The sequence below is a fragment of the Aethina tumida genome, chromosome 2, assembly GCF_024364675.1.
Source record: "Aethina tumida isolate Nest 87 chromosome 2, icAetTumi1.1, whole genome shotgun sequence".
Taxonomy (NCBI): Eukaryota; Metazoa; Arthropoda; class Insecta; order Coleoptera; family Nitidulidae; genus Aethina; species Aethina tumida.
In genome coordinates this window covers 23,543,228-23,567,476 of record NC_065436.1, presented here as the reverse complement: position 1 = coordinate 23,567,476, position 24,249 = coordinate 23,543,228, and the positions used below count along the sequence as shown (strand labels likewise).

Genomic DNA, 24,249 nt, shown 5'->3' with positions numbered 1-24,249 from the left:
ACTCATCATTATTATCATTTTATGTTTTAAAATAGGGATAGCAATAGAACTGTAACAGTAACTGAAATAGTGGATGGAACAGAGAAATACTCATTAAGTGCCAGTAGGTCAGCAATTTTTTCCAGGACGAAAACGTGATAGGTAAAGACATTTTTCATTAGTTAACTAAAACTATACAAATAGTGAAATTTCTAACAATATTTGGTAATTGTATATACATTTTAATAAACCTAGACTGACTTGTAATTATATGTTTTGAGTGTCAGTGGCGTTTGATTATTTTTTATATTAAATTATTATTATTATATTATATTATTAAATAACATATAAACTGAAACTACTGATGAAATAGTGATACACAAGGTATTTCTAAAATAAGTGGACAAAACTTGGGAATAAGTAGAAGACGTCTAATAATGGAGAAAATCGTAAACAAAGGCTATTAAAATGTAAGAAATAAACAATTTTTGAAACTTGAAGACCTTTATTTACTTCAAAAACAGCTTAAAATAAAATTAATTTGTATAAACCTATTTTAGAAACATTTTGCATATTTTATCTTCAATGGAATTTTATGTGTAAATATTGAATAAAATATTATATGTACATGTTCTTTTGTTTTGTTGTAAAATATTTGTGAGTTTTATTTTGTATTGTAACAAACTTGCTTCTGCTTATGCTCTATTTGTATTTGTAACAAAATATTAAAATAGTTCTGGTTTTTTTTTCTTGCAGAGTAAGGATTCTGACAACTGTGGCTATAGTGTTAGCATCTGTTTTTATATTGAGACAATGGCCCGAGGTACAAGATATAGGTTCGCACGTGATGAAGCGTTTAAAAGATACTCTGGATCCGGTTCAATAGCATTTATGGAACGTTTTTAGCGAATAATCTCTCTACGTTTGCAAATATGATACATTTGTGAATACAAACTTAAATGAATATATTATAACTAGGGAATTGTTATACGTTATCGTTGAGATTTTATAAGAAACAATAACAAAGTAATTTGTTGTATGATAAACTGTCACGGAAAATGTGACACACACATTTTTGCAATAAGAAATTGAGATTTTTGTTTTCAACATTTGAATATTTATTTTATGCGAAATAAGTATGATTAAGACTTGGTTCACAAATCAAAAACAGTTTGCAAACCTAATTTGACTGAAAATGTCAATGGATTGTGATTTTAGTTCATTTTTAAGTAGATTAAGAGATATCCCCATTTTTAAAAACGTATAGGTCTAGTGCATAGCACGTGCACTATTTTTATTTTATTTGCAATTCAACCGAATTTGTAAATATATTCAGTTTAGGAAATCGTAGGAGTATAATTTTTTACACGATATAAAATAAGAACGTTTATAGCAATATTAATTTTACGTTTAAGGACATAAATCAAAGATGAAATTGTTTGCAAAGATTCATGGAACAAATATATAATGTGATTATATTTATTTCTTTGTTTTTCTTTGTTGTAATATTTAGAAGTGATTTGACAATATGTATCCTGTATTTTATTTTAAAGGGCAATTTTTTTCCTAAATATGTATTTTAGTAATGTGTTTGTTATAATTCAGATGTATTGTTTTGCCAAATTAGATGTAGAATAGTAGGTGATAGGTATTGTAAAGTATGGCAAATGATATTGAAATATTTGTAACGAATACATGTGTATATGAAACTTTCCATTGGAATTGCAAGTAAAATTAAATTTTGCAATATTCGTCCATGTAGATATAGGTAATTTTAAAAATATCTTGGTTGTCATAATTATTGTAATTATTTATTCAATGTATTTAAATTTTGATTCGTTTATTTATAAATTATTTAATTTTACCAAATATACTTTATATTTTTGTCTATTTACAATAAAATTTTATTTTTTCTGTTGTATTCGTTTTATTATTTTTTGAGATACTTTATTCAATAATGACTTGTATTGAGTAACACCACAATTTTATAAAAATAAAGCTATTGTAAAAAAGATTTAGTTTTGGTTGTACCTGTGATAATAAAAATTTGTTTGTTCCAAAAATAAATGTGCCATGAATAATTATAGTTAAAATACAAATGCCTTTTAATTAAGGAAACAAGTTTGAAATTGACATCATCTAGTGCTAGAGTAATTTTTATTTTATACATTAACTGTCCAAATTTATTCCATTAAAATTAACAGATATCTTAAGATTTTTTTCTGATTAAACTACTAAAGATGACACACTCAAACAATATAAAATATAAAAAATAAACGTGACGTCTTCCTACAGAAAAGTTTTAAACCTTTCTAGACATGGCTTACAAAATAAAATATATGCTAATACCCTATCTTTAGACGCACTTCAAAAAGTACAATAAAAAATAGAAATATAATATATTTCATAAGTTTTTCTTCAAATTCTCAAATTTAAATTCCAAAAATTGTTTTTTCTCATATTTCCGCAATCTTTGGTCCAATCGTGTTTAAATTTGATATGTATTATCCTAAAATACATATCTACAACTTAATATAATTAACTTTTTCCATGTTGATACATAGTTTCTAGAGGATTCTCCTCTGTTCTCCCATATTTTCTACAACACTGAATAATCTAGTAGATATAATATAATGGAATAAATTTGATTAGAATTTTATTATTGGATGAGTTCTATCTACTAATAAATTTTGACCCCCAATTTTAGGGAGACTGGGAAGGCGTAAGTTGTTTAGAATTTTACTGAAACTGCATTTTATAATTATTTGTTATAAATTCACTTACATATTCTAATTCAAAATCGAAAAGGATGCTTCCTATTTAATAATACTGTTGTACAGATTATCAAAGACATTAAAACCATTAAAACAAATGTTGCTTCATCGGAAAACTGAATTTTTTCAACGAATTTGTCAACCTTGTCGATTTTGTTTATCACGGTTTCACAAAAATTAATACTTCTGTTGAAATCGTCTTATTTAACCCTTGAACTAAATGTAGTTTGTACTGACGATAATACGTTGGTTTTGTTATTTTTTGGATCATGGTTTATTGCCAGTTGTGAAGATGTGATTATAAGTTTTTCAATTATATCCAAAACAACCTTCTTCTTTTTTGTTGCCATTTAATTTTCATCACAATTTTCATGTTTTCAATTTCATTTAAAAAACATTTTTAAACTGATGTTGAAATGTATACAAATATGGCGACTAAAACAAGTGAAACTGTATGACAATCGGTTCATGTCAATTAATATAATTTCTTTTCAAATACAATTTATTTTAATTATTTAAAGAGTGTTTGTACGACACACTCCTCGATAATTAAAAAAGAATACAATAATAAAATAATCAAATATATTCATTTTAAACAACATAATTTAAGTTAAATTATATCACTTCGTGTTTTCCAATGATACTGTAATATGTTTATGCTTACGTATAAAAATGTTTTTCATTTTATTTGCAATTTTAAAAACAACCGATCGTCCCCACACTTATCATCCACGCTACATCATTAAGTAGCACATGTTATATTGATAAAATGCGGTAACACCGAAATTCAATACAATAATGTCAAAAAAAAACATAAAAGCATTTTTGCTAAATTATTGGTGAATTCAACAACCGCCTTCTTAATTCCATTGCAATTTAAATATAATATCTGATCTATTCATATCTATAAATATTAACACTGTTTATTTATTTTTTCTATTTAATTAAAAAATTATCACAACTAAATAAATAATGTGACATTGTGATTATTATTCCAATCCAAACTTGGGCAAGATCAGTTACACCGGGACACATAAAATACAAGTTGAGGTCACCTTTGGTTCTGTACAATTTATGTATAGAAATGTTTAAAATTGACAAAGATGACATGACGTTTCAAACATTTATAAATTGCGCATATGTATGTATTTTTAGCATTAGACGATCTTTTGACCTAACAAAGTTCATTGCTGATACGTTGAGATTGTAATATTCCATAAGATATTTCTAAATTTGTTTGCCTGGTGCGGAAATTAAGTCTGTACATTGTACATTACTTTTAGGCATTATAGTTTTGCGCTTAATATTATATAATAATTCATTGCTCAAAATATCAGGAATTTGCGTCGTTTTATTTCAAGAAATTTAAATTTTACTCATGTTTATTATTATCGTTGATGGAATATTTTTAAAATGAACAATTTCACTGGGTTATCTATCTATTAAAAAAAGTTCTTCATAATTTTAGATTAATTAATAAAGCTACGTGGGTGAAATATTTTATTTTACAGGGCTATTTAGAAAACACAATTAATACAAAAATTGAATTTGATTGTTGTTTATTTACCTTGTCTTATTAACAAATAAATGCCGAAAAATCAGCTGGAATAGATAAAATTTGTTGTTTGTGTACCAATAATATTTATTATTTGATAACAATATTGATGTTCAATCTCAAAGACCAAAATTATATAGTATTAAGCGAGTTGTTGAGTGGAGTGTGGAAATATGTCGAGTAAATTATTGAAAATTGGCTTTATTGGGGGCGGAAAGATGGCCCAAGCCATGGCAAAAGGATTCATATCAGCAGGTTGGTACCCAATCAAACTTTAATTATTGGGAAATATTTTAATTGTGGTGAAATATTGGATAATAAATTATGTAAACTACGTGCATATATTATGTATAAACATAGTAGCAATATAAATAACACCTACATTATGTAATATTATTTGATATACCGTATTATACTATTGTTTTCTCATTTTAGAAGTATAAATTATTTATATATAGTGGACAATTAGATACATACATATTTTTTTAAAACCTTTTTTACAAAAATCTATTACCCATATATTTAATTCATTACCTAAACTCATTGATATATTTATTTCGTTAGGTTTAACAAAAGGTGACTCAATGATTTCAAGTTGTCATCCATCTGATTTGGCATCAGCAGCAGCCTTCAAAGTATGTAATTTAACAAATCAATTTCTATTATAAATTGCGTCTATTATCATTAAACTTTTCAGGAATTAGGGGCCGAATCAATATTTGAAAATGTGCCAGTTGTTGAAAAGTCTGAAGTTGTGATAATTTCTGTAAAACCTTCTATAGTACCTGTAGCTCTGGGAGATATAAAGAAAGCTGGAATTAAAGCAGATAAATTATTTATGTCAATAGCGATGGGAGTTACAACCAAACAATTAGAAACGGTAACTTGAAGTTAATTAAATGCCCATATTTGTTCTAGTTTGTAGGTATTTACACAAAAGTCACAAAGACCTTAACCTTTACATTGATTAAATTAAAATAACTTATCTTGCTTAATAGTTATTATTTCCAATGTTGAAAAATTGAAGTTTTTGAACACGTGACGTTTTGTAGTTCCTCCCATGTGAGTCCAGAGTAATTAGAGTGATGCCCAATACACCAGCTTTAGTTAGAAATGCTGCGTCCGTTTTCGTAACGGGGGTTAATGCTACGGAAAACGATGCTGTACTTGCAAAAAAACTACTGAAATCTATTGGTACATGCGAACAGGTGCCCGAATATTTCTTGGATCCCATTACTGCTTTGAGTGGATCTGGACCTGCTTATGTACTTAAATCATAAACGTTAAAAGCTTAGTATTACACATTTAATTTGTAGATATTCGTTCTTATAGAAGCTTTGGCTGACGGTGGTGTTAAAATGGGTTTGCCAAGAGATTTAGCTTATAGACTTGCATCACAGACAGTCTTGGGTGCTGGCCAAATGGTCAGGGATACTAAAGTACATCCTGGACAACTTAAGGACGATGTCACTTCGCCTGCCGGTTCCACTGCTGCCGGATTACATGTTCTAGAGCAAAAAGGTGAGTTGTGTACAGACAATTTTATCTTGGGGTGCTAAATTTGTTTGTCCAATAGGTTTTAGGGCGGCTGTTATTGGAGCTATTCAGGCAGCCACTGAAAGATGTCGGGAAGTTTCCAGTATTGATGTGACGAAACAGTGATCACTTTCTCAATCTGACTGATTAGATTTAGCAATTGTACGATATTCAAAAATAAATTTTATTTTTTTTTTCTTAAAAATGTTTATCTTCTATACAAATTTTATTTCAAATATTGATTGTTATTTACCTTAAGTATTATTGGAACATTTTTATCTATTATGTAAGTACATAGTCAATAAGTGGAAGATAGTGAAAATAGTTGTTATTAAAATACTTAGAAAAAAATTCCATATACATATTTTTTTAAATTCTTCAGTAAGGTTACAATAAATAATTGTATGTGCTATCAGATGAATGACATTGGTCTGTAAAAGTTTACTCTGTACAATCAAACAAACCAAATATTTTTTTGGCCATTTTCTGTGCAAAATGTAACGAAAGATTATTTAGACCATATTATATTGATATTCATTCTCTCATGGTCACAAAATATATACAGTTATGTGTCTAATAATACTTTAAAATGTCTATTTGTCTTCCACAATTAAAAAAAACTTCACTTTTGATTTTAAAAGAAGATAAATTTTATTGAAATCTACGGAAAATTTTACTATTTAAATGACTTAAATTTCATAATGAATTTTTTATGGGAATTAAATGATTTTAATACAACAGTATCAGTCATTTTTAAATTAACTTTTTAAAATGTTACATTATTGTAGCCATAACTATTTATAAACTCTTGAATTAATTATTAATTTACTGTTTATTTTTTGTTTATGTTTTTATTCTATAAAATGTTACGTATATTCTTCTGGATTGAACTAAACACAAACTTTTGAAAATAATTTTTATTGACTAAAAATATATATTTACCAAGCATCTTGCACCTCGTCTGAGCCAGACACAAACTCGACGATCCTCATTGTACAGCCCAATTCTATTTTCATCTGTGAAAACTGTAGATTTCCATTCCTCCATCCAATTTACATGAGACCTTACTCATCCCAATCGTGTTGTTTATAGTCGTGGATCAAATGTAAGAATGGTCTTTTTGAACGATAACCTGCATTTGCCAAGGTCCCCCGTACAATAACAGGAACCTATTCCAAACCTAAAACATAAATTTTCTAACTGGCCAGCCAATTGTGAGGAGCATGTTGCAGAATCCGTAATGGATCTCAATTGAAATTATTGTCTTTCATTTGTGGTTTATTTTTCTTGGTCTATAATTTCTTGATATTTTTTAAGTAGAACAGTTTGATAAAATCGAATACACAAAAGAAAAATAATACTATATCCAACATTGATAGCTGCGATTTCGATCTGACTGATCCCATATTCTAACATTTCAATTGCTCTATCCTTATGATCTGGAATTAATTTATTTCTAGGCCTAAGTTTCAGAGCAAATTTCGACATTTATCCGTGCAAACACTATATCAATTATAAACCAAATGCACATAGTATTGTCCTCTTTAAAGATGTATAAAGTTTTTTTTTCTTTATTTTTTTGTGCCATATTTCATAAAAATTAATAAAATTATCACTACCTACTGTACAAGCAAATGCAATTAAGTTGGATCCATTTTAATTCTTTAAAGTTCAATATCTCTAACTTGAACATGAATTATTTTAAGTTGCTGTAGTTATGGCTCTACTAACATATATGTATTTAAGGTATTTTAAGTAGTGTTCTAAATCAAACATCTAAAATATTAAAAAATTGAAATATTTGAAATCATTTTTAAAATAAACAAAAATCAATGTCTTTTATTTTCTAATTTCTTATAAATCATTACAGAATGATTCAATGTAGTACTAACTATTGCAGTTGGGAACAACAATTACATTCCACACATCTTTATCTCACTTCCAATTTGTGTCGTAATTACTTATAATAATTCTGCAATACATGTATTTAAAGCATATAAATATTATTGTTGATATGCAGTGTACGAAGAAACAAAGGAAGTTTCATTAATACGCAGTTACAAAAATGTTTGTTAAAACTATCAGTTTAAACTTTAAACAATTGAACTTTGAACCAAAATAATAATCTCGAAATACCTTAGTATTTTGTTCTCGGTTTCCCTATTACTAGAAATGAAAAATAAATTATTTGACTAACAATTTATTTCAATTACAGTAACACATCTTTCATGACCTGTCTTCTCACAATAATATATGTAGAAACTCCGTAAATAGGTATATTCCATGCGTTGCAACGCGTTGCCACATTTTTCAACTTTAATTGCTACAATTAATAAATACCTAATATATTAATTACAACATGATCTCACGTCACCCACTAAGGCGGCGATTCGTGAACAATACTGAAAATTTTGAGCCGATTTCCAAAAAGAAAACGAATTAACTCAGTTGCCTCCAATGAGTATGTACCAAGGCAGTATTACTGTAACAGCAATACAAAACACGCAGGTGACTCCAACAGTAAAAGTATTGTTGCCCTGCAAGTTGTTGACCCAGTCAGCCTCTTCTAGTTCATGGTCGGGCCTGCAGAATTCCTTCACCTCGACATCATCGCGAAACTTGACTCTAAAAATGTACATTTATGCAATTACCAGTATCAGTTAATTTAATGTTGAAACGTTACCTTTGTTTAGTTTCGTCGTCTCTTCTCCAATATGCCGGGCCACTTCCGGTCTTATCCAGGATCCATTGTGGTTCAGGAACGACGATTTTATCCATAACTTCCATCGCAAATTAACCTTGGGTCGTTTTTAATTACTTGAAACTGAAATTAAATTTAATTATGCATCAGTTATGAAACAACGGTGGACATACAATTTTAGCAATGAAAATGTAAATTTACAAAAGAGTTTAGTAGCCCCATTGAATATTGTTAAAACTTACTTGTATGCAGTGAATAATTGAATTTACACAAGTAGGTAATTTATATTTTGATTGTTTTATATAAACATATGTACGGTTTTGATAAACCTTATCATTGAATGCAGCTGGTCATACTTAAAAACGATTTCGGTGGAATCTATTACTTTGAACTCGTATCGTCGGTTATCAAATATCAATTAAGATTAAAACAAATTGAAAGATAATTTTTTAATGATTTTTTTGCATTTAATTAAGGTAATTACAATGTTTACATTGTTTACCTATAGTTATAATAATAATGTATCTGGTGGTGAATGTAAAAAGCTAATTATAATTTTTTAAATTCCTTAAACCAAATCTATGTTAATTAGTTTGCATTAATGACAAAAAAATGTTAATCACTAATATGTATATGTATTGGAAACTATAAACAATCATTGATTACAATGCTCGAATAGTACATTGTAATTAAACGACCTATATTTTATATTTATTCAAAATAACGTAATGAACTTTAGAACAATGACATATTCAAATTTAAAAATGTCAGAATTTTTTTTATAAATTTATTAATTATTTTATCATGGTAAAAGTATTACAAGTATATTTATTTTATTAAAATACCACGATTGATTAAAATGATTTTGATTAATACAATGTAATGATAATGTCATTTATGACCTCACTAAATTTAAAGAACGTAAGATAAACTTAACTAGCACTTGTTTATAAACACTATAAATCACCATACATGTGCATATAATCATAATAAGTTATTAGTCATATAAATAATGCGATATACCTTTTTATTTATAGATATTTGCAAAGCTTTTATATAATATTTTTTTGTTTTTTTTTTTTTTCATCAATATAGTGTTACGTTGTTGGGTTAATACTAGATTTTGTTAACAAAGTTAATTTAGCTAAACTACTGACCTTCACGATGGTTGAGCTATTACTTCGCTTTGTATTCCGTTTAGAGAAGTTTAAAGTAATGATTTAATGCGCAGGTAATAATAATAATGTTTTAAATATAAGTACATAATGCTTCAAGGTAAGAAATGATAATAATAAAAGTATAATTACATTTACGTCATAAAAAGAAAAAAATTTTTTGACAAAAAATATATAAAACAATTATAACAAGACGCAGTTAATAATTAAATGAGGCAACTAATTTTGTACGTATAATTTATACGTTACTCGTACATCAATAAAAATTAACTTATTACATATTTCCAATGTTAAAACATTTAACAGAGTTGTAAAAATATATTTTTTACAATATATTATTGTTTGAAACTGTGCAACGAATGTATTAATCGGTTTAATTTAAAAAAAAACTAATGTGTCGAATGTCATTTTTAAAAAATATAATTTAATATATTAATAATAAAATGTAATTATTACGTCAGTTTGGAAATCATATTCTTTTCTTACCTAATTTGAGAGTACAGTAGTTCTTATTTAGAAGAATTCAAAATTCACCAATTTTAGCAGAAGCAATCTAAAGCAACATAATACTTTCAAATGTCATATAAAACTGTCATTATTTTGAAATAAATATTAAATAATAATATATATCAAGCTGACCATGCGTGTTTCATTCATTTGTGAATTTCCTTTGCGCAATTTTACTGAGATAACTTCTATAACCTACGATTGAGGTTAATGATACTGATTATGCTAGTTATCTTGCTGATATTTATTTATATTGGGGTTGTAATTTTAACCAATAATAGCCCCATTAAGTTTATACTAACGCCATTAATTTATTAAAAAAATATAATTAAAAAATAAGACCAAAAACTAACATAATAATAAATTCTAACAGAAATGAGAACAATCAAATAATACTATTTACTTACTTAAATAATTAGGTTCTAGTTGATTTTAGTGTAATATTTTACTGAGTAACTGATTGTAAATAAACAGTTTTTCAAGGTATTTTACCTGTAAATTTCTTCGAATTAATTAACCAATGCACCACACTACATCAACTCGGCAATTTTATAACATACCTAAATGTTATAAACTAATGCGGTCCGAGTTCAAGACTTGACCATGCGCATTGATTCCTTAAGTGTGTTAGCACGCTCTTATTCTTTGACTTTGATATTTCTTGGAGGCAATCATTTTGACACGCCTTCAATCTAAAGGAATTATTTAATACTTAATTTATATTATCAATATTACGTATTTACCTAAGAAGTAAACAATCACATATTCATTAAAAATTCAGTCAAGTTGATTCAGTCAACAAAATATCTGTTTGCATGATTAACGGTCCGCAGTTCAACGAAATCTAAAGTGAAGGTGAAGGTGAAAACGATAAAGAAAGTGTTTTTTATTAATGTTAAATTACCAACCATACCTATGGTAATAATAGTGTGATACATTAAATATAAATATTTGAATAAACTAGTTTACAGTGAACAAATAGATACTTTCTTTTTATATATTTTTAGGATAATTCGAGAGTGCTAGTTTATCATTGTACTTAATACGTTGTTCAGAATATATAACATGAAATAGGTTTCAATTTGAAGAAAAAAAAAACTAAGATATAGCTGGTGAAAGTTCAAATTAAAGTTAGTTTCACACATTTAAGTAATTCAACAACAAATAATTCCAAAATGTTAAGTTTTACATTTATATTCCACAAATTATTCACATAAGTCCAGGTGAATCAGATATACAGCCTGTCTCTTTGTATTCAAAAATTGTTGATCTCAAATAAAAGAAACGGGTAAGCAAATCGTAATTTTCATTTAATATTATTGGAGGTACTCCTTCACCATTTTTAAAACGTCGGAATCATCAGTAAAACGATTCAATACATAGTTGGAAGTTACTCTTTGGGATCTTTTCTAGGACTCATGTCACCACACTTTTATGGACTTGTAATGCTCCCATTTTATTACCAATATTAGTTTAAACGAATATGGAGGATGTTCGACTCGGAACGTTTGAAATCGTCTTTCTATTTCAGTGTTGATGAAATCTTTTTCCTTATTCATTGTTTTTATCACGTATATTTTTGAGAAGAAACCTAAATGAGTGAAGAGAATATTATATCAAATTGAATGGAAATTGAATTTTTTACTGCTGCATCTCAGCTATTTTTCTTTCAACTAAAACAAATTAAGATATTACTCTATAAAATTGAAATTTTGAACAGCTATAATTATTTTTTTCCAATGAAACAAATTGGGAAAAGATACTCATCATAAATTTGAAATAAGAGTGAGTTTAAATTGATCAGTTTAGGAGCAAACTTATGAACAGTGTTCACTGGCTTTTTTTATTTCTATCACAACATTTTCATTTTGGTTTATATGTATGTAAAACTTGTTATACTGAAACAATCTCAACTTGCACTTTGTTATAATTTTTAATATAATTAAACCCTACACCATATTTCATTTTACCTCTAGTAATTCAATATAAGCCCCTCCTTTGTTAACCAAAATTATCGATCAAACAGTCCGCAACAGTTTTTATCGGTGTGTTAAGATGTCTAATAAAAGTTGCGACGAAGAACTCAAAAAAACTCAAGAGTTATTAACATCAACACTACAATTAGAACCAATACAAGCAGACAGAAGGGAGCAACGATCCTTGCTGGCAACACTTTATGTGAAGTACATAATGGTGGCCAACAGACTAAACGAGTGTGTCGATCAAATGGTTCAGCCGCAGAAACGAATTTTGGTCAGAAAACTTCTGGAAGCCACATTGGGACGAATTTTGGAACTGAAAGCTGATTTGGTGGAAGCTGACATAAATGAATACACCCATGTCGGTGATGTAATAGAGTCTTTAAAAATAACACCTTTGGATACCGAACTGGATGTCCCAGCTTGTTTTAAAAAAGAAATGACGGAAGACATAACTTATAAACAGAATTTAATTTACAGCGTCTTGTCGAAATTTGGCTATTTGGAAAAAGAGACGAAGAAGGAACCGATGACCGAACAAGAAGCCATTCTCATTATACAAACACACGAACGTGCCCGACAAGGTAGATTAAGAGCCCAATTTATGAAAGAGATAAAAGCTATGAAAGAAAAAAGTAAACCGGTCATTGGAACTGACGGACAGGACGACGAAGCTAAGCAAGCTGGAATTGGCATAAATTCGGCGCTTAAGATCCAGAAAATATGGAGGGGATACGTGGCGAGGAGAGCAACAAGGAGACGGAAACTGCAGGAAATGCTGTTGATCGGCATGATACCTCCACCGAAAACGAAAAATGTCGAGATCGAGAATGATTTAATCAACAAAGAGAACAGGAGGAAACTTCAAGAAGTGAGAAAATTGGAATACGAAACCAAAGTGAAGGAGATAAGAGAAGACCTGGAGAAAAATCAAAGGGGTGCAGTGCTGGAGGCGTTAAGTGATCAAGTACGAGGATGGTTGCATGAATATAAAACACAGACTGGCAAAATTCCAGAATATACGGGATCTGAACGAACAGGATCTCGATTATTATTAAGCAGACAAGGTAACCAAACGTTTATTTGCATTCAACTCCAATTTTAATAAATTACATAAACATGAAGTTTTTTAATACATTATACAAAAACATGTATAAATTATTTATTAATTTGGCTTAGAAAACATCGCTTTTGTTAATGTGAATATATTATTCATGGGCTTTTTGTTATTGTTATCATAGACAGGTCTTAATGTGTTAGTCTATGATATTGTTCATTGTCATGGTTGTGAGAACCAGATACCCTTATACTAGAAAAAGATAGTATGCAACCAAGTTAACCACAGAGACTCACATCAATATTACAGTTTAAATTGTCTGATATTAAATAGTTTAATTTAAAGTATAATTTATTTGTAGGTACTGATAGTGAATTAAGTAAATCAACGCAGATTTCATCACGAGACACAAAAGTGAAGAAAGATAAAACTAAAACCAAAGAGAAGACGACAAATGTGGATGATGAAGAGCTTTGTAGTAAAGCCATAGTTTCCACATACGTTCCAGAGCTTAATTTAAGAAAAGAAGAATATGATGAAATATGGAAAAATAAAGATGAATCTGGTAATCTCAGACAGTTTGCATATAATGATATAATTGAAAATGAACAAATGGCTGACATGGAAAACGAATTGCGGAAAGTTGTTGACGAAATGATGAGATCAGAGTTGCAACTGTTGCAGGTAGGAAAATGTAATTTTTTTCGTTGAAAATTTAATGTTTACAAAATTATAGGAAGCATTCGAAAAAGACAGAGGACATAAAGTTAAGAAAAAATCAAGCAAAAAATCGCGTAAGGGTGGTAAAAAAAGTAAAAAGAAGAAGGAAAAAGATCTCACACCCGACAGGACGACCGAATCACTTTTTGAAGAACTAGTTGCAAATGGTATTATTAAGAAGTAAGTCTTTATGAATTTAATGCCGTTTTTTATAATACTAATGTTTTTAGTTATCCTCAAGTATCCATAAAAGATTTCGTTGGAGAAAAATCATATTTCCATCCGGTTCCATATAACAAAAAGAAGGATCCACCAATAGATCTTGGCGATATGCGCCAGCTGATGGTTGAGTACTGCATTTTACCTTTATTATCACCACAACTACATCAATCAACACCTCACATAAAATCAGTCTTGCTTTACGGAGCTAAAGGAAGCGGAAAGAAGATGCTAGTGCACGCAATATGTAATGAAACTGGAGCAATGCTTTTCGATTTGACTCCAGCGAATATAGTTGGAAAATATCCAGGAAAGTCGGGACTGATAATGCTTATCCATTTGGTTGTCAAAGTTGCTAGGTTATTACAACCCTCTGTTATTTACATGGATTGCGCAGAACGACCATTTGTAAAAAAAATTTCAAAAACTGACAAAACTGACCCGAAAAGGCTCAAGAAGGATTTACCAAAAATTGTCAAAAGTAATGGCAATTCCAATTACATGTTAGTAAATCTTACATACGAAAATTGTAGATTTTAGCCCAGAAGACAGGGTCATTCTGATTGGAACAACTAACTGTCCATGGGAATGCGATCAGAAACTTCTTCAGCAAGTTTATCAAAAGATGTTACGAATACCCAGACCTAATTATTCATCAAGATTCAGCTTGTGGAAGCATCTGTTGAATCAATATCCTGCGGTCGGCTGGCAATTTGATACAAGTGTTATGACTAAAATATCTGATGGTTATACAGCAGGTAACACTTTTGTTTCTTTTGTCCCGAGTAGTTATCAGTAAAGTAACAATTTGTAGGCTCAATAATAACTACAATGAATGAAGTTATGACAGTAAAGAGAACTCTCCAACTTAGGATACATCCTTTAAGTCCTTTGGAATTGGTAAATGCTTTGTGCAAAAGAATTCCCGTTTATAAAGAGGAGGAAGAGGCTTCAGAAATGTGGTGGGCCAAAGTACCAATAGTTAAAAGAAGAAACAGAACTGTAGAACAGCTGCTTGAAGAGGAGGCTGAATTATTGGCGAAGCAAGCAAATGCGAAAAAGAAATAATAATGGAATATATTTTCAATAGTATAGTAGTAAGAGTATAATAATGGTATGCTAAATGTTGTCAATTATGTGTTTTTACCATTATGAAGCATTTTATTTCTTGCATGCGTAAAATATATATATTTTATTTTTCAGTCATTCTTATTTTTTAAAATTTCATCTTTGTTTAAAAATGTTAATTTTCCGATATTTTAAAAATTAATTAGTATTATGTAGACATAATACGCAAATTACGTACGACTTAGTAAGATTAATTAATTAGGACACTGAAATTAAAGTTAATCCTCGCTGAATTTGCAAGGTGAAAATTTATCGCAAAATTTAAGTGAGTAAACAAAATTTTGCGTTGTTTAAAATTATACATAGGTATAGGAAGAAAGGTACATTCTATTCCTAAAACAAAACAAAAAGTGTAAATATAACTCATCTTATGGAATATTACTGAATCTTAATACAATAAACTTTGTGACTATAGTTAAGAGAACCCTTCAATTGGGGGTACACTTCTTAAGCCTTTGAGAATTGATGAATGCATTGTGTAGAAATATTTCTGTTTACAAAAAAATAAAGAAGCTTTAGAAATATATTTGGTGCTGAAGTATCAATAATTAGGAGAGGAAAATATACTTGAAGGGGAGACTGAATTATTGGAGAAACAATATTTTGAATTATCGTTATTTTTGTCACAGTATTATTAATGATCTTATGAAAGTTGTTAATTAAGTATTGAAACTTTCGGAATTGAAGTTCACAACTTTGAACGAGAGGTAATAATTATATTTTTCTAATATCAGTTTATAATTAATGGGGAATAAATTATTGTTTTTGGGATGTCTCTAGATAGAACAAAGAATTGTATATAAACATATCTCATTTTACTATATCCTCCATTTTTTACTTACTTTATTTTATTGATTTAAAAATTTATAAAAATATTATATAACAAATATAATATAATGACGTTACTTACAATGGTTGAAAATTCAACTGCGTAGTATCTTAATAAGTCAACTCAGTTATTTAAACCACTGAAATTAAAGTTAATCCCCGCTGAATTTGCAAGGTGAATATTTATCGCGAAATTTAAATGTGTAAACAATATTTCGTGTTGTTTCGGAAGAACCGCACGTTTTATCATGTGGCCTTAAAACAAAAATAAAAAGTGCAAACAAATCTCATCTTTACGGAATGTTACCAATGTTTTAATATATTATTAATAAATATGATAAGTTTGAAGGTTTTAACGCGAATAATTGATTATTTTTCGCATACATTTGTGAAATATTTTTTAACAATTTAAAACTGATAATTATTATTTGATTATAATATTTTAACTTCTGATGGTACAAAATAATTCCAGTATTAGCATATTTAAATTTATTTGTTTATGTTGTTATATTATAATTTAATTGAAAATGGTTACAAAATAATTTAAATCTGATTATATAACATTTTATTTTATTTTATAATATTAAAATTGTGAATCTATGTTATTTAATAGTACTGAATATTCTAGTTATAATTGATTGAAATTTAAATAAAATGTTGATTGTTTTAGATAATTACAGGAAATTAATAAATTTGATGTAACATTTTTTAGACATCGCAATTATTACTTGGTATTCACATGCCAATAATATTTTATATTATATAATTATGCAAATAAATCTAGAGAACATCCTCAGTGACAAATATGGTATTTTGTTGTAAAAATTTTAATAAATCACATTTTGAGAATATTTAATTATTTTAAGTATTGTGGAAAGTTCTTTATAAAAAACAGGTTTCATAATCAGTAGTAGCAAAAATAAATCTATAATATATGTATATATTATTTTAAGTATGACATTATCATTATAAGACTAAATATCATTAAAATATATAATTATTAGTTTAATTTGTGGATGTTTGTTAACTTTTTTCTTTAATCAAGTCCAACAATCATAAAAAACACAAATATGACCTACATTTATAGAATGGCGGATTAAAACTGTGCTTTAAATTGTTTCAATTATCTTGAAGTAGAAAATTAACATATTCAATTAACTTTCCATTTCAGCAATAAATTGTTTATTAATAACTTAATTTAAAAATGTGACATTACGTAACAATAAATTATTATAATTCGAGACTTTGTATGTTAAGTATATTTTAAAGGCAATATTGAAGAGTTTTAGTAAATTAAAATAAAATAATAGAAAATAAATTTCTATTTGTTTTCAGAAAGTTCATCAAAAATAAAATATTTTTCAAAAATAAATAAATAAATAAATAAATAAATAGATAAATAAAAACCAAATTGTTTCAAAAAGTAATAATGAAATTTTTATTAAATTAAATAAAAAATTGAAAAAATATGGGTTAGGTTATGTTTTTGTTTATTGTTGTTAAAAATAATAATATTGAATGATATTGTTTATTTAAAAAATATCGTTCATTAAAAAAGCTGTTCAACAAAAAAAAAATAGAAGTTAATATTTGATTTTTGATTTGAAATTTTATACTCTTGTTTATTTTAAGTTTTTTATTATTATATAAAGTATTTATAAGTTTGGAAAAAATCAAAAAGTTTGAATTAATAAATGTGTTCATAAATATTTCAAGGAAAAACCTAAAAAATCAGTATTTTTAAATTTACAATTAATTTTTCTCTAAGATATTTCCATTTTTTTTTAATCGACTAAACCAAATTTTTGATGGCATCTAAAATAGAACAAAAAATATTGATTTTTTAATTTTTTATGATATAAAACGTGAAACCTCAATTTAATAAACATTATCAAATTTTCAAGATTTCATAAAAAATAGTATACACTACACGGGAAAAAAGTTTGAGATTCCTGCCCTGCGCGCCATATTGCCCGATGCGTAGCCGAGGTAGTAAGAAAAATAGTATACACTACACGGGAAGAAAGTTTGAGAGCCCTGCCAGGGCAGGAATCTCAAACTTTCTTCCCTTGTAGTGTAAAATACTATTTTTTAAATATGCAATCAAAATATATTTTTTAAAGTACCGAAGAATATTTTGTAAATAAATTATTTTTTAAAGCCAAAAATTGGTGAAGCTACGATTATAAACAATTTAATTAATAAATGGTTAATAATATATATTTGTGTTTAAATTGAACAGCAGTTATTAAATTCTGTACTGAACTATATAAATGAACAACAATTAACGAGGAACTGACCTTAACAAACGATTAAAACTCATCGTATTTCAAAGTGACATTGAAATTCAGATAAAAGGTAGTGTAACAGTAAACTTCAGCTCTAAACTCATAATCTCTACCACAGGATACCTTTGAACATAATTTTATTATAATAACAATTTTACTACAATAGTTATAAACTTACTAAACATATAATATTAACGTGCAACTTCCTGTTGTACTTTAGTGTAAATTGAGTTCAAACATAAAACAGTATAACTACTCACATAAACGTGATTGATGTATTTTGGATGCGATAATGACTGTTAAAATTTATTGTCGTTTTTATGGAACAATTTTAAAAACATAATGTGGAATTAATATTATTACATTATGTAATAAATTGCATATTTTAAGAGGGGCCGTTTAAAATTTAGTTAGTCACATATTCATTTGCTATTTTATGCAGGAACTCTTTATGGTAATTATTTTGTTGTTACACGGTCATCATTAAATAAAATAAATTGAGATTAACCATAGCCGTAATTGAACGAAATCACCACGTAACAGTGGGCATATTAACGTATTAAAATGGTCCCCTTCAAATAAAAAATAATTATGTTGCCCTCAATTAACAATACAAACAATAATAAAGTACATTGGGGTAGGTACACAAATAAATTATTATTTGTTCGCAGATTATTTAAAATTTTTATTTATTATTTATTTAAATAAATAATGAGAATTGTTGTGTTAATCGAAATTCCTTTTATTTGAACCATTTTGAACCATTTTATTTAACATGATTGATAAAGAATATTAATTTACTAAATCTAATAATTTTGTATAGATTAAAATTACTTTTTAATTAATTTTATAGAAACAAAATTAATCAGAAATAATTCTTTGATTTATTTTTAAACAAATTGAATATACAAAGGGTGTCTGCAGAAGGTCTGTAAAATACTCTGCCACATATTAAATGAAAGAGTAAGATTAAGATTATTTTTTAAATTACTTGTAGAAATTGGACCATATCATAAATATTTCTTTCAATCATTGTTAAACAAATTATATTTATCACTTGAAAATTTAATATACAAGACCTTTCCGAAAATGAAAATGTAAAATTAAAATTATTTTTAAAATTAAAAATTAAATTATGGTGGAAAAAAGTGCGAAATATTTTTAAAAATTGGATTTTTATCTCCCGGAATTTTTCATATCAAAGGGTGTAAAAAATCGCTAATTTATTTCGTTTTTTGTTTAGATCTTTTTATCGGAAATAATATAGAATATTATTTTATTTACGGTCTATTGTATTTAAATTCCTAAGGGGGTATTCTGATCTGAAAGCATGAATTTTAGGTACTTTTTTAAGTGCAATAAGAAAGAGACAAACAAAATTTTAACTATGAATTATTTTATTAATATTTAAAAAATATATTAAAAAAACTGATGATATCATGGACAAATGGAATACAGTTCTTTGGAGTAACGAAAATAAATTTAATTTGTTTGGGCCGAATGGTAGAACATTTGCGTGACGTCCAGTGGGGCAACGATACCATTTTAAATACCAAATTTCTACGGTTAAACATGATGGCGGATGCATTATGGTTTAGGGATGCTTTTCTCGATCCAAACTTGGACCCTTGATTCAAGTTGGATGTAAAATGGATCGTTTTCTATACAGAGACATACTGGAAAACACAATGTTTCCATTTGCCAAGGAAGAGATGTCACTTCGTTGAATATTTTAACGAGACATCGATTTCAAATAAACGTCTAAAATTATTAGAATGATTTCCAGTGATAAACTTAATTGTACTTGTATGGCTGTCTTAGTCCCCCGATCTAAATTCTATTGACCACCTTTGGGAAGTATTAGATCGTCGCATCTGAATAAAAAACATAAAAAGTAAACAAGAACTTCTTGAAATCATATAGGAGCAGTGACTACAAATTCCTCTTGACACCTTTCAGAGACTGGTAAATTATGTGCCCAAAATATGCCAAACAGTGATAGAAGAAAGAAAGGTTACCCCTCAAAATATTGAAATATTGTGTGATTGTTAATTTTTATAAATATTATTAATATTATTTTATAAAGTTGCTATAAGTATGACCACTACTGCGTGTCTCATTCAATTATTACATTTATTATAAATATGTATAAATTACTACAATTGTAACAGACTTTTTTACAAATAAAATAATTATGATAAGAAATGATATAATATCATTCATAGTTTAACCTAAATGTACTATTTAATATTGTAGTAATGTATTGAGTTGCTTAAATAAGTCTATTGTTTAGTATGCGTGTTACTAATTTTAATATTAGTTGTAATTTGTTATAGGACACAAACATAATGTGAAACAAGCGTGCAAATACATTACGAGCTTTAAATAAATTTTACCAGTAGCCTCGAGTTCATCGACTTTTATCACAAATGCTAGTGGAGATTTGGGCCAGAGCCAGTAATTCATACGCAGACATAAACATTGGAATTAAAAGCGAATACGCAATAAACTTTTTAAATATTTTACAAAACAATATCTTTTATATAAATAACAAGAAACTTAACGCGTTTTCAGTATATTGCATACGTTTCTTTGATTTTTACAGCCGATTACCAATGGACAAACATAACTTTGGCTGACAATTTATTTAGAGTAATGTGAGTGTTTATACAAACTGTTTAATAACACAATTGTGAAATTGTCCAATCGTTTTTTTATGTTTTGCACTGAAAACATAACACAAACAAATTAAAAAGGTTAACATTACATAAGATTTGTATTATTTCAACTGTTAAACCTTTGAATTAACGTTTACACTAGTTTTGTTGCTTAATTTAAGTTTTCTAATGTGATTTGTGCGTATAGAGGAGTAATAGTGCATGAAGGTTGAATAACAAGTTGTCATTAGATGTAATAATAAGAGCTTGTTTGACCTTTTTTAGTTTATTGACTTTATAATCAAGCAGTCGATGCAGTTGTTTTGTAAATAGCGGCTCATATGGTCTTATGATATGGAATAAAAAGGCTTAAAGGATCTGAAATTATCAGTGATGATATTAATAGTGGTGATGTCGAATTTGGGTAATGTTTTACAAAAAAAAAATGATTATGACAACTTTGATATAACATGAAAGTATTTCCAAGAACAGGAAACTAAAATGTTCTTTCTCAGTGTTTTAAGTCGATTAGGATAAAAAAACAAGTTCCAAAATATCATTTTTGAGGCAGTGTCTAAAAATAAAAAGTATTTGTGTTATCTGTTTCATATTTAGTTAATACATAATAATCCTAAAAGAACCTTCATTTGTTGCAAATATTGTGATTTTTAAATAACAGACAGACAAAACTGAACTAAATAAAATTAGTCATAACGACTATAAGAGAAGATTTATTATAATCCAGATGAATGAATAAGGTCCTTTAACAAAAACAACATAATTTTAAAGTGGGCAATCTGTCAGCTTGCATTATTTTCAATAATTAATTTTATTCATTCCAGTTAATACGCACATGATTCACTGCGTTAATAAAATTTTACTCTACAACACTAGATAATTTATTTATAGCAAAATACAAGGTTGTAAACAAGTTGGTATTTAAAACATTTCATATTTGTTTCAAGATACATATTAGAGTGGTTAACTTTTTAGTGATAAAACAGTGGCTGTTGGATATTAGTTAATGGAAGATAATAAACATCCTTGATTGTATATTTTTTATTGTTAATATTTTCATTTTCCGTGCCACACCAGTCATCTGAGTTCAATTATTATGGACAGGAATCTACAGGTTAATTTAATTAATTTAAGGATATCATTACATGCGTTATGAAACAACAAAAACACAGTCCAAATTTCCTGTCTGTGGGTGATAAAAAATCGATTAGTTTGACCTAGTTTAATTAATCGACTGATATTTCAATTATTAGTCTACGACTCTCTCAACATTAACAATATAAACATAATAATAATATCCCAATTTTAATATAGGTTAATAATAGATAAATAATTTTTATCGAATGTCTATGTACAGAACTTCTTTTCAAGGTTGTATATTTTTATTTAAATTAAACTAATTTAGATAAACATTGTGAATTAAAAAAGAATAATTAGTCAATTGACCACTAAAAATAGATATTTCGATTAATTAAAATTCATTGGTTGATTCTAAACATTTAATAAAAAATTGTTTGTTTTGAAGTCTATTATTGTGTGTTTTTTAATTTACAAAAAGTATTGTTCATGTCTCCAGGTGATAATTATTCTTTTGCTGTGGTTATTTATTCTAAAACAGAACTAATAATGATGTATTTTATGTAAGGTCGTGGTAATGAGATTGCTCCCAAAGCTCAACGACTGGTTAAGCTTATTTATGTCACGAGATGCTTTCACAAGGAATCTTTGGTCAAATTTATTAAGACTTTTCGGCTTATTTTGGTTCGTACCATTATACCATTAAAAAAAACAATTTAAATAATGTCCCTCTGTTTTTATAAAATAAATATATTAAGCATACAAATAAAAAAATATATTTTATTCAATTACACTGACAAATTGTGAAAAATAAATGTTTTTTATATTAGGCTCTCATAATATTGCTAGATAAAAAATGTTGTATATTATTTAATTTTTTTAGTTAGTTAAATTTATAATATTATATTTTTACACAAAAATGTAATATTTTTTGTCACTATGAAAAAACTCCTTAAAATTAGCAAAATAGTTTTGACAATATTGTAAAATTTGATAATTATTCAATGTCTGTTATAATTATTGGAATTTTTGGAAATCAAAGAAAACATTGTGGGGTTGAATTGTGAATAAATGATTCTCTTAAAAGTACTTAAAGAAATGGTATACAAAAAATAGAGAATAAAATTAATCAATTAAGCTATCTAACAAACTCAGTTAATATATCGCAAATGAACTTTAATTGGCATGATAACTTTACTATATTCATCGACATTAAGTGGCCTTGACTTATTTTTAATAACGTGTTTTTGTTTCAATCTTTAACTCCCAGGAATTGCTGCTTTTTATTCATAGCTCATGATATAATAAATATTATTTATGAATACTACAAGTGGGAATTCTAGAAAATATTTCATCGATTATTCTAGAATATTAAAGAAAATTTTTTTTTTCAACTTCACTTCAATATAAAAAAGCAAATTGAAAATAGTGTTGTACATTCTTAATTTAATTGATATTTGTAATAGTTTCATAGAGGAAACAACAAGTAATACATAATGTGATAAACTTTTTTATAGCTCCTTTTTGTCCCAGTGTTTACTTTCCAGTAAGAAAAATGCACATATTTAGACTAATGAAATTTACAGAATTGTTGCATCAGCTCAAACAAAACAAGGCATATCAAATTGATACCGAAATACTGGTAAATAGAGATAATTAACATTATGGGTCAATGTTGTAAAAAAAACAATAAACCGTACCGTAAGAAAGGATCAACTTATTTTGGGCAGCCGCTAAAACGACAAAAATAATAATAAAAATCATTTGAATTTATCTCTTAAATGTATGTTGTGTTCATTCAATTTACAACAATTCCAAAAGTATTTGAAACATTCGCATTAAAATTCAGGTATTATTGAAACGAATCTAAAAAAGGCAAATATTTAGTTGTTTGTGGCTAAATTGACGCCATAAATCACGTGGCGTGTTGCTAATAAATAAACGTCACCACATTAGAAACAGTAATTAATAAGTTTAATAAAACAAAAAAGTAACCAATTAACTAAATTGTGTGAATCAACAGAAAATGACGTGTACATTGGTGCAAAAAA

At 27.4% G+C, this 24,249-nt stretch overlaps 4 protein-coding genes across 16 annotated transcripts in view; 3 read left to right on the top strand and 1 right to left on the bottom strand.

Moving 5' to 3' along the window:
* The window catches only part of LOC109600039 (transmembrane and coiled-coil domains protein 2), a 30,017-nt gene extending 28,117 nt beyond the window's left edge, over nt 1-1,900 (top strand). For 8 of the 9 annotated variants that reach the window (XM_020016101.2, XM_049962853.1, XM_020016098.2 and 5 more), the window contains one exon: nt 736-1,900. In XM_020016101.2, the coding sequence (XP_019871660.1) occupies nt 736-865 (130 nt within the window). In that variant the 3' untranslated portion in view covers nt 866-1,900. Of the gene's footprint in view, nt 1-35; nt 142-735 lie in introns of all 9 variants that reach the window. The other variant, XM_020016099.2, reaches the window with a different exon arrangement.
* A 2,449-nt stretch (nt 1,901-4,349) lies between these two features.
* LOC109600029 (pyrroline-5-carboxylate reductase 1, mitochondrial) lies at nt 4,350-6,049 on the top strand. Its single transcript, XM_020016087.2, has 6 exons — nt 4,350-4,563; nt 4,873-4,943; nt 5,006-5,188; nt 5,361-5,573; nt 5,625-5,829; nt 5,885-6,049. Exons 1-6 carry the CDS (start codon nt 4,482-4,484, stop codon nt 5,968-5,970), a joined length of 840 nt encoding a protein of 279 aa, XP_019871646.1. The 5' UTR covers nt 4,350-4,481; the 3' UTR covers nt 5,971-6,049.
* Nucleotides 6,050-8,028: 1,979 nt separating this feature from the next.
* LOC109600034 (uncharacterized) lies at nt 8,029-10,864 on the bottom strand. Of its 5 annotated transcripts, XR_007547393.1 has the most exons (4): nt 10,207-10,409; nt 8,528-8,668; nt 8,223-8,469; nt 8,029-8,167 (listed from the first exon to the last, which is right to left on the bottom strand). XR_007547393.1 is itself a non-coding variant. In XM_020016095.2 (3 exons), the coding sequence occupies exons 2-3, from the start codon at nt 8,629-8,631 to the stop codon at nt 8,289-8,291; spliced, it is 285 nt and encodes a 94-aa protein (XP_019871654.1). In that variant the 5' UTR covers nt 8,632-8,668; nt 10,720-10,864; the 3' UTR covers nt 8,029-8,288. The 5 variants fall into 5 exon arrangements, 4 of the variants coding, with proteins under 4 accessions (XP_019871654.1, XP_049819918.1, XP_019871653.1 ...); XM_020016095.2 differs by lacking the exon at nt 10,207-10,409 and adding an exon at nt 10,720-10,864 and having other exon boundaries at nt 8,029-8,469; XM_049963961.1 differs by lacking the exon at nt 10,207-10,409 and adding an exon at nt 10,635-10,783 and having other exon boundaries at nt 8,029-8,469.
* Nucleotides 10,865-12,115: 1,251 nt separating this feature from the next.
* On the top strand, nt 12,116-15,404 carry LOC109600035 (dynein regulatory complex protein 11). The gene is made up of 6 exons (XM_049963963.1): nt 12,116-13,273; nt 13,625-13,947; nt 14,000-14,163; nt 14,214-14,683; nt 14,736-14,960; nt 15,017-15,404. Exons 1-6 carry the CDS (start codon nt 12,283-12,285, stop codon nt 15,268-15,270), a joined length of 2,427 nt encoding a protein of 808 aa, XP_049819920.1. The 5' UTR covers nt 12,116-12,282; the 3' UTR covers nt 15,271-15,404.
* Nucleotides 15,405-24,249: the final 8,845 nt, after the last annotated feature.

Bases quoted from the DNA above. Each gene is read 5' to 3' on its own strand.
- LOC109600029 (XM_020016087.2), top strand. From the start codon at position 4,482: ATGTCGAGTAAATTATTGAAAATTGGCTTTATTGGGGGCGGAAAGATG. The intron at 4,564-4,872 runs GTTGGTACCCAA...TTATTTCGTTAG, and splicing joins AAAAGGATTCATATCAGCAG to GTTTAACAAAAGGTGACTCA. The intron at 5,830-5,884 runs GTGAGTTGTGTA...TTTGTCCAATAG, and splicing joins ACATGTTCTAGAGCAAAAAG to GTTTTAGGGCGGCTGTTATT.
- LOC109600034 (XM_020016095.2), bottom strand. From the start codon at position 8,631: ATGGAAGTTATGGATAAAATCGTCGTTCCTGAACCACAATGGATCCTG. The intron at 8,470-8,527 runs GTAACGTTTCAA...GTACATTTTTAG, and splicing joins GACGACGAAACTAAACAAAG to AGTCAAGTTTCGCGATGATG.
- LOC109600035 (XM_049963963.1), top strand. From the start codon at position 12,283: ATGTCTAATAAAAGTTGCGACGAAGAACTCAAAAAAACTCAAGAGTTA. The intron at 13,948-13,999 runs GTAGGAAAATGT...ACAAAATTATAG, and splicing joins CAGAGTTGCAACTGTTGCAG to GAAGCATTCGAAAAAGACAG. The intron at 14,961-15,016 runs GTAACACTTTTG...AACAATTTGTAG, and splicing joins ATCTGATGGTTATACAGCAG to GCTCAATAATAACTACAATG.